At 49.2% G+C, this 11,310-nt stretch overlaps 1 protein-coding gene across 1 annotated transcript in view; it reads right to left on the bottom strand.

Moving 5' to 3' along the window:
- Window positions 1-11,310, bottom strand: part of bbs9 (Bardet-Biedl syndrome 9) — a 223,028-nt gene that overhangs the window by 177,099 nt on the left and 34,619 nt on the right. The window contains 2 exon segments of the mRNA XM_079836550.1: window positions 273-288; window positions 290-378. Coding sequence (XP_079692676.1) covers window positions 273-288; window positions 290-378 — 105 coding nt within the window.

Raw genomic sequence — 11,310 nt, 5'->3', positions numbered from 1 at the left:
AAGGGCTCAGAGAAGTGAGGAGAGAAGCTAATGTGTTCCAGAGTCAGACTCAGAGAGAGAGAGAGAGAGAGAGAGAGAGAGAGAGAGAGAGAGAGAGAGAGAGAGAGAGAGAGAGAGAGAGAGAGAGAGAGAGAGAGAGAGAGAGAGAGAGAGAGAGAGAGAGAGAGAGAGAGAGAGAGAGAGAGAGAGAGAGAGAGAGAGAGAGAGAGAGAGAGAGAGAGAGAGAGAGAGAGAGAGAGAGAGAGAGAGAGAGAGAGAGAGAGAGTGAGTACCTGTAGCTGAGCTGTAGGGACACCGCGATGTCTCCGCTCAGATCCGCTGGAGGATAGAGGCCGTTCAGGAACACAGAGAACATCAGCACTGACTCCCCACCGGCGCCTGGCACACACACACACACACACACACACACCACACACACACACACACACACACACACACACACCGTTAGCACATCATGAGCTCAAGGAAGAGTGTGTTCCTTTCACACCTGAACCCTCATTATTCTAATCACTGGCTGTTTCTCACACACACTCACACACTCACACACTCTCACTCACTCACTCACTCACTCACACACTCACACACTCACACACACTCACCCACACCCACACACACACACACACACACACACACACACACACTCACACTCTCACACACACTCACTCACTCACACACTCTCACTCACTCACTCACTCACTCACTCACACACTCACTCACTCACACACTCACACACTCACACACTCACACACTCTCACACTCACACACTCTCACTCACACACACTCTCACACACTCTCACACACACTCACTCACACACACTCTCACACACTCACTCACTCACACACTCTCACTCACTCACTCACACTCTCACACACTCTCACAACACTCACTCACACACACACACACACACACACTCTCACTCACTCACTCACTCACACTCTCACACACTCTCACTCACACTCTCACACACTCTCACTCACTCACTCACACTCTCACACACTCTCACAACACTCACTCTCACACTCACACACTCTCACTCACACACACTCTCACACACTCTCACACACACTCACTCACACACACTCTCACACACTCACTCACTCACACACTCTCACTCACTCACTCACTCACACACTCACACACACTCTCACACACACTCACTCACTCACACACTCTCACTCACACACTCTCACTCACACACTCTCACTCACACACACTCTCACAACACTCACTCACACACACACTCACACACTCTCACTCACACTCTCACTCACTCACACTCTCACACACACTCACTCACACACTCTCACTCACACACCCACACACAGTCTCTCACACACTCTCACACACACTCTCACACACACTCTCACTCACACTCACACACACTCTCACTCACACACCCACACTCACTCACTCACACTCTCACACACACTCACTCACACACTCTCACTCACACACCCACACACACTCACTCACACACAGTCTCTCACACACTCTCACACACACTCTCACTCACACTCACACACACTCTCACTCACACACCCACACTCACTCACTCACACTCACACACACTCTCACTCACACACCCACACTCACTCACTCACACTCTCACACACACTCACTCACACACTCTCACACACTCACTCACACACTCTCACACACACTCACTCACACACTCTCACACACACTCACTCACACACTCTCACACACACTCACTCACACACTCTCACACACACTCACTCACACACTCTCACACACACTCACTCACACACTCTCACACACACTCACTCACACACTCACTCTCACTCACTCACACTCTCACACACACTCACTCACACACTCACTCACACACTCTCACTCACACACCCACACACACTCACTCACACACAGTCTCTCACACACTCTCACTCACACTCACACACACTCTCACTCACACACCCACACTCACTCACTCACACTCTCACACACACTCACTCACACACTCACACACACTCACTCACACACTCTCACACTCACTCACTCACACTCTCACACACACTCACTCACACACTCTCACACACTCACTCACACACTCTCACACACACTCACTCACACACTCTCACACACACTCACTCACACACTCTCACACACACACTCACACACTCTCACACTCACTCACTCACACTCTCACACACACTCACTCACACACTCACACACACTCACTCACACACACACTCTCACACTCACTCACTCACACTCTCACACACACTCACTCACACACTCTCACACACTCACTCACACACTCTCACACACACTCACTCACACACTCTCACTCACAAGACATTTGGCATTATCAGAACCACACATATCCCCTCATTGCATTATTATACATTATATTCAACTATATATAGAGTATATATATATATATATATATGAATTTACATTTTGGGTGAACTATCCACAATACAGATGGTCACTATCCACTAGGGGTGTATCGGTACACAAAGCTGACGGTTCGGTACAGTTTTACAAAATGGCTTTTTATTTATTTTTACTGAAAAATTGTGTCTGTTCTTAAATTAATTGAATTATAACTAACAGTTGCTTAAAGATATTGCTGTACACTATACAGGAAGCCCTGACTCACATATTGCTATAATATTAAAGGTTAACAACAGAGCCCAAACTATGAGCCTAAATTCAGCTGATATTTATTTTTAGGTATAATAATCAACACTCATAACTATAAGCTTCACATAAGGCAGTATTTTGTATTAACTTCTAAATCTAATCATAATTTGTTTTCTCCAATTCGTTGTTGAAATATAATCATTTATACACAGTAACTGTCATCTTCATTTTAACATAGATTAATAAACAGGCTAATATGGGTCATATATTCAGAGAAAGAGATGATTTCTCCAGGGAACTCACAGCTGTGGACACTGAAGTATGAGTTTCGATTTCAGTATCAATTCATAGCCTACTGTACATATGAGGAAATAAGGATAAGTACGTTATTAACATTTTAACATTTCACATTTAAAGAAATATAGTGTTTGATCATATCTAAATATTTATTAAAATGCAAAACTGCAATACTTTTTTGAGCAACTAGATTAGATAAATGATGATTAATTAAAGAGCCATAAAGGCACCAGTGGGTAATGGCATTACAAATGGAAATTATTATTTTTCGAGCCACAAAATGACTCTAATTTGCCTCTTTGAATAAGAATTCTCTAATTTAACCTTAATGACTATACTAATTTTAATATAAATAATAAAAAATATTAGAAGAAAAATATTTGAAGTGGTAATTAATGGACCATAATTATTGCAAAAATAGTATTTAGTACCAAAATATCTCAATAAATATTATTGAACTAAAATAGAGAACATTTATTCAATTGAAAAATAGTTAATGTGTATGGTCACATTTGACCATCAATGAGTACGAGTGTGAATTAGTAAGGAATACCTGAGGGCTAAATACAATAAAAAACATAAGATTAATGTTAACATTGTTGCATCTCCATCACAAACCGATCCTGTATGGTTGATGTAATAATCAATGCACACTATGCTGGACTGTTGAGCAGAACTTGCGGCAAACACCTGTAAAGTGCAGCTGTGGTGTATCAGCCATTCACATGTACACTCTGGCTTTAACTGTTAGGCCATATTAGCGCCAAAACGCTATTTATTGTTTGAATTTCACATTAAAACTTAAAAAATTTTAAAAGCTTAGACTTTGTTTGATATCAAAAGCAGGTTTGGCCATTTGGTGTGAGATTAAGTTGGGCAGCGTGAGAGCGTGAGACAGAGCCTGAAAGCGTAAAAGTTGGCGAGCCTGCCGTTACACCCCTACTATCCATGACACACTTTGTTGCATTAACATACCCTCACCTAAAGGATTATTAGGAACACACACTAATGCTGTGTTTGACCCCCTTTGGCCTTCAGAACTGCCTTAATTCTACGTGGCATTGACTCAACAAGCTGCTGAAAGCATTCTTTAGAAATGTTGGCCATATTGATAGGAGAGCATCTGCAGTTGATGGAGATTTGTGGGATGCACATCCAGGGCACGAAGCTCCCGTTCCACCACATCCCAAAGATGCTCTATTGGGTTGAGATCTGGAGACTGTGGCGGCCATTTTAGTCCAGTGAACTCATTGCCATGGTCAAGAAACCAGTTTGAAATGATTGGAGCTTTGTGACGGTGCATTATCCTGCTGGAAGTAGCCATCAGAGGATGGGGACATGGTGCTCATAAAGGGATGGACATGGGCAGAAACAATGCTCAGGTAGGCCGTGGCATTTAAACCATGCCCAATTGGCACTAAGGGGCCTAAAGTGTGCCAAGAAAACATCCCCCACACCATTACACCACCACCACCAGCCTGCACAGTGGGAACAAGGCATGATGGATCCATGTTCTCATTCTGTTTACGCCAAATTCTGACTCTACCATCTGAATGTCTCAACAGAAATCCAGACTCATCAGACCAGGCAACATTTTTACAGTCTTCAACTGTCCAATTTTGGTGCAAATTGTCGCCTCTTTTTCCTCTTTGTAGTGGAGATGAGTGGCACCCGGTGGGGTCTTCTGCTGTTGTAGCCCATCCGCCTCAAGGTTGTGTGTGTTGTGGCTTCACAAATGCTTTGCTGCAGACCTCGGTTGTAACGAGTGGTTATTTCAGTCAAAGTTGCTCTTCTATCAGCTTGAATCAGTCGGCCCATGACCTCTGACCTCTAGCATCAACAAGGCATTTTCTCCCACAGGACTGCCGCATACTGGATGCTTTTCCCTTTTCACTCCATTCTTTGTAAACCCTAGAAATGGTTGTGCGTGAAAATCCCAGTAACTGAGCAGATTGTGAAATACTCAGACCGGCCCGTCTGACACCAACAACCATGCCACGCTCAAAATTGCTCAAATCCCCTTTCTTTCCCATTCCGACATTCAGTGTGGAGTTCAGGAGATTGTGTTGACCAGGACCACACCCCTAAATGCATTGCTGCCATGTGATTGGTTGATTAGATAATTGCATTAATGAGAAATTGAACAGGTGTTCCTAATAATCCTTCAGGTGAGTGTGTATTGCTACACCGCTACAGTTGATTTATAAGCATGTCTCAAATGCACGTTTTAAGAGACCCAGACTATTGCAGGATCATTTACAGAGACCCGAGCCGCTCTGAGAAGCGGATCATGAGCTGCTCACGCCTGCATGAACACACACTTCACTCTGAAACACGCGACGCACAGAACCGCTTCATCCAATCACAGCGCATCACATGACTACATCCTGCCATTTCAGTTTCATCTGGATTAATGGTGCGGCCCTTCTTAACTCTCTGGTGCTCTTCAGCCATTTCTGACTGGAACATTTGAAATGTTAAAAATCACAGCTTCATCAGAATGATATGAAACTTGGTGACTTTTCTAGTATTAGGGATGTAAACACACAAAAAAATTGGGGTCATGATTCGAACATGCTAATTGGTCGTAAAAAAAATAAAGTAGCGTTCATTGTCTTCGGTCATAAATGAGCGACCATAGGAAATGAATGGGAAATCGGCAAAAACACAATTCTCTGAATATTTGTGTGTACAATCTACAAATCGGCCACAATGCTGAAAAAAGTACACAGCAGTGACACTCTAAAACATCAAGAGTGTGATACTGACACATCCACACACACACACACACACACACACACATCTATGAAAAACTGAACGAAACACATTTTGAATTTTTTTAAATCACTGCTTCATCAGAATGATATGACTTTTCTAGCATTAGGTATGTTAACACAAAACAATTTTGAGGGCATGATTCGAGCATGCTGATTGGTCGTCAAAAAAATACTCCCACTTGTGCTCTTCAGTCAAAAATGACACCCATAGGAAATGAATGAGAAATCTGCAAAAACACAAATTCACAGAAAAAAATCTATATTTCTAACAAAAAAAAAATATCTAAAACTTTATAATAAATAGTCTTTGATATTTTTTAAATAAATATTCAAATCCAACAAAAACAAAATCATTAAATGTGTTCAAAAGAGAACTAGTGAATTCTCCATTGAGACTCTAGTGACCACTAGTTCGGTCATGACACAGGGTTGCAGGATTTCTGAAATAATTCCAAAAGAGGGGCTAATCTGCCTTCAAAAAAATTATTTTGAAGGCCTAGTCTTTATTTTAACCTGAAATACTGCAATAATTAAAAAAAAAAAATTTTTTTTTTTATTTTTTTTTAATTTTCAATGGCAAAAATAGTCCATAATTATTGCAGAAATATTACAAAAAACCATCAAATCATCTCAAAATACAAAATTAAAAAGAAAAAATATTATTGAAGAAAAATAAATTGCATTGGTTTTGCTGGGGTGGAGGAAGTTTAATGTTTAGGTGTCCGGAAGACGAGCAGAGAAACCCCTAGAGGAAGAGCAGCAGGGGTTAATCCCCCAGAAGGCCGAGCAGCAGAGAGACTTCAGCAGCTGATCAGATGCTCTGTGTGGTCTTCAGTAAGGGGATCTGCCTCAGGTTTAGTGTTGTGTGCATTCACACAGGTGACTGAACACAGCAATGCCTGATGCTGAGCACTTAGATTAAGTGTCTGGCCCACCAGCACACACACACACACACACACACACACACACACACACACTCACACACCGCGTCTGACTGTCACTCACACACTCGCTCTGTCTGCGCTCCTATCAGCTCATCGGCGACAGCATTGGGCTTTAAAAGCCGTCTCTCTCTCCCTCTCCCTCTCTCTCTCTCTCTCTCTCTCTCTCTCCTCTCTCTCTCTCTCTCTCTCTTCTTCTCTCTCTCTCTCTCTCTCTCCCTCTCTCTCTCTCTCTCTCTCTCTGGGAGGGCAAGCTTTAACCTCTCCATCTCACTGCCGTGGGCAAACATCAGCCAGCGTGCAGTTGGCAGAAAGCGTGACACCGCTCCCTTTAAACTGTCTAGCATCAGGTGGTTAAATTAGGCCATTTGTGCTGACCTCTCTTGACCTGTTCCCACCCCTGGAATTCAGAGACGCATTAGAACCACGGCGAGCAGAACACACACAGCACAAAAGCACTTAGACAGGAATTCCTTTCACAAAAGCAGCCCAGATGCAACGAGAGTGTGTGAGCATTAAAGCTGCTCTGAGTGCCTGTGACCTCTAGTCCTGCCGTCCCAGCATTCACTCACTTACTGGGGTCATGGTCACAATTCAGTGTTAGGTGAATGTCCAAACACGTGTATATACACAGATCAGGCATAACATGAAGCAGCAAGTGAACATGTTGTCCTCAGAGTTGATGTGTAAGAAGCAGGAAAAATGGGCAAGCGTAAGGATTTGAGTGACTTTGACAAGGGCCAGATTGTGACGGGTCAGAGCATCTCCAGAACTGCAGCTCTTGTGGGGTGAAGGACCAGTGGAGAACCGGCCACAGGGTCATGGAGGACCAGTGGAGAACCGGCCACAGGGTCATGAAGAACCAGTGGAGAACCGGCCACAGGGTCATGAAGGACCAGTGGAGAACCGGCCACAGGGTCATGGAGGACCAGTGGAGAACCGGCCACAGGGTCATGAAGGACCAGTGGAGAACCGGCCACAGGGTCATGGAGAACCAGTGGAGAACCGGCCACAGGGTCATGGAGGACCAGTGGAGAACCGGCCACAGGGTCATGGAGGACCAGTGGAGAACCGGCCACAGGGTCATGGAGGACCAGTGGAGAACCGGCCACAGGGTCATGAAGGACCAGTGGAGAACCGGCCACAGGGTCATGGAGGACCAGTGGAGAACCGGCCACAGGGTCATGAAGGACCAGTGGAGAACCGGCCACAGGGTCATGGAGGACCAGTGGAGAACCGGCCACAGGGTCATGAAGGACCAGTGGAGAACCGGCCACAGGGTCATGGAGGACCAGTGGAGAACCAGCCACAGGGTCATGAAGGACCAGTGGAGAACCGGCCACAGGGTCATGAAGGACCAGTGGAGAACCGGCCACAGGGTCATGAAGGACCAGTGGAGAACCGGCCACAGGGTCATGAAGGACCAGTGGAGAACCGGCCACAGGGTCATGAAGGACCAGTGGAGAACCGGCCACAGGGTCATGGAGGACCAGTGGAGAACCAGCCACAGGGTCATGGAGGACCAGTGGAAAACCGGCCACAGGGTCATGAAGGACCAGTGGAGAACCGGCCACAGGGTCATGGAGGACCAGTGGAGAACCGGCCACAGGGTCATGGAGGACCAGTGGAGAACCGGCCACAGGGTCATGAAGGACCAGTGGAGAACCGGCCACAGGGTCATGGAGGACCAGTGGAGAACCGGCCACAGGGTCATGGAGGACCAGTGGAGAACCGGCCACAGGGTCATGAAGGACCAGTGGAGAACCGGCCACAGGGTCATGGAGGGCCAGTGGAGAACCGGCCACAGGGTCATGGAGGACCAGTGGAGAACCAGCCACAGGGTCATGAAGGACCAGTGGAGAACCGGCCACAGGGTCATGAAGGACCAGTGGAGAACCGGCCACAGGGTCATGAAGGACCAGTGGAGAACCGGCCACAGGGTCATGAAGGACCAGTGGAGAACCGGCCACAGGGTCATGAAGGACCAGTGGAGAACCGGCCACAGGGTCATGGAGGACCAGTGGAGAACCAGCCACAGGGTCATGGAGGACCAGTGGAAAACCGGCCACAGGGTCATGAAGGACCAGTGGAGAACCGGCCACAGGGTCATGGAGGACCAGTGGAGAACCGGCCACAGGGTCATGGAGGACCAGTGGAGAACCGGCCACAGGGTCATGAAGGACCAGTGGAGAACCGGCCACAGGGTCATGAAGGACCAGTGGAGAACCGGCCACAGGGTCATGAAGGACCAGTGGAGAACCGGCCACAGGGTCATGAAGGACCAGTGGAGAACCGATCACAGGGTCATGAAGGACCAGTGGAGAACCGGCCACAGGGTCATGAAGAACCAGTGGAGAACCGGCCACAGGGTCATGAAGAACCAGTGGAGAACCGGCCACAGGGTCATGAAGGACCAGTGGAGAACCGGCCACAGGGTCATGAAGGACCAGTGGAGAACCGGCCACAGGGTCATGAAGGACCAGTGGAGAACCGATCACAGGGTCATGAAGGACCAGTGGAGAACCGGCCACAGGGTCATGAAGAACCAGTGGAGAACCGGCCACAGGGTCATGAAGGACCAGTGGAAAACCGGCCACAGGGTCATGAAGAACCAGTGGAGAACCGGCCACAGGGTCATGAAGAACCAGTGGAGAACCGGCCACAGGGTCATGAAGAACCAGTGGAGAACCGGCCACAGGGTCATGAAGAACCAGTGGAGAACCGGCCACAGGGTCATGAAGAACCAGTGGAGAACCGGCCACAGGGTCATGGAGGACCAGTGGAGAACCGGCCACAGGGTCATGAAGAACCAGTGGAGAACCGGCCACAGGGTCATGGAGGACCAGTGGAGAACCGGCCACAGGGTCATGAAGGACCAGTGGAGAACCGGCCACAGGGTCATGGAGGACCAGTGGAGAACCGGCCACAGGGTCATGGAGGACCAGTGGAGAACCGGCCACAGGGTCATGGAGGACCAGTGGAGAACCGGCCACAGGGTCATGGAGGACCAGTGGAGAACCGGCCACAGGGTCATGGAGGACCAGTGGAGAACCGGCCACAGGGTCATGGAGGACCAGTGGAGAACCAATCACAGGGTCATGAAGGACCAGTGGAGAACCGGCCACAGGGTCATGAAGGACCAGTGGAGAACCGGCCACAGGGTCATGGAGGACCAGTGGAGAACCGGCCACAGGGTCATGGAGGACCAGTGGAGAACCGGCCACAGGGTCATGGAGGACCAGTGGAGAACCGGCCACAGGGTCATGGAGGACCAGTGGAGAACCGATCACAGGGTCATGAAGGACCAGTGGAGAACCGGCCACAGGGTCATGAAGAACCAGTGGAGAACCGGCCACAGGGTCATGAAGAACCAGTGGAGAACCGGCCACAGGGTCATGGAGGACCAGTGGAGAACCGGCCACAGGGTCATGAAGGACCAGTGGAGAACCGGCCACAGGGTCATGGAGGACCAGTGGAGAACCGGTCACAGGGTCATGAAGGACCAGTGGAGAACCGGCCACAGGGTCATGGAGGACCAGTGGAGAACCGGTCACAGGGTCATGAAGGACCAGTGGAGAACCGGCCACAGGGTCATGGAGGACCAGTGGAGAACCGGCCACAGGGTCATGAAGGACCAGTGGAAAACCGGCCACAGGGTCATGAAGGACCAGTGGAGAACCGGCCACAGGGTCATGGAGGACCAGTGGAGAACCGGCCACAGGGTCATGGAGGACCAGTGGAGAACCGGTCACAGGGTCATGAAGGACCAGTGGAAAACCGGCCACAGGGTCATGAAGGACCAGTGGAGAACCGGCCACAGGGTCATGAAGGACCAGTGGAAAACCGGCCACAGGGTCATGAAGGACCAGTGGAGAACCGGCCACAGGGTCATGGAGGACCAGTGGAGAACCGGCCACAGGGTCATGGAGGACCAGTGGAGAACCGGCCACAGGGTCATGGAGGACCAGTGGAGAACCGGTCACAGGGTCATGGAGGACCAGTGGAGAACCGGCCACAGGGTCATGGAGGACCAGTGGAGAACCGGCCACAGGGTCATGAAGGACCAGTGGAGAACCGGCCACAGGGTCATGGAGGACCAGTGGAGAACCGGCCAAAGGGTCATGAAGGACCAGTGGAGAACCGGCCACAGGGTCATGAAGAACCAGTGGAGAACCGGCCACAGGGTCATGGAGGACCAGTGGAGAACCGGCCACAGGGTCACGAAGAACCAGTGGAGAACCGGCCACAGGGTCATGGAGGACCAGTGGAGAACCGGCCACAGGGTCATGAAGGACCAGTGGAGAACCGGCCACAGGGTCATGAAGAACCAGTGGAGAACCGGCCACAGGGTCATGGAGGACCAGTGGAGAACCGGCCACAGGGTCACGAAGAACCAGTGGAGAACCGGCCACAGGGTCATGGAGGACCAGTGGAGAACCGGCCACAGGGTCATGAAGGACCAGTGGAGAACCGGCCACAGAGTCATGAAGGACCAGTGGAGAACCGGCCACAGGGTCATGGAGGACCAGTGGAGAACCGGCCACAGGGTCATGAAGGACCAGTGGAGAACCGGCCACAGGGTCATGAAGGACCAGTGGAGAACCGGCCACAGGGTCATGGGCGGCCGAGGCTCATTGATGCCCGTGTGGTCGATCAAACAGACGAGCTACTGGAGCTCAAACTGCTC

This window comes from Gobio gobio (genome assembly GCF_949357685.1).
Source record: "Gobio gobio genome assembly, chromosome: 15".
NCBI classification, from domain to species: Eukaryota; Metazoa; Chordata; class Actinopteri; order Cypriniformes; family Gobionidae; genus Gobio; species Gobio gobio.
The sequence above is the reverse complement of the archived record's forward strand: the minus strand, read 5'-3'. Positions and strand labels throughout refer to the sequence as shown.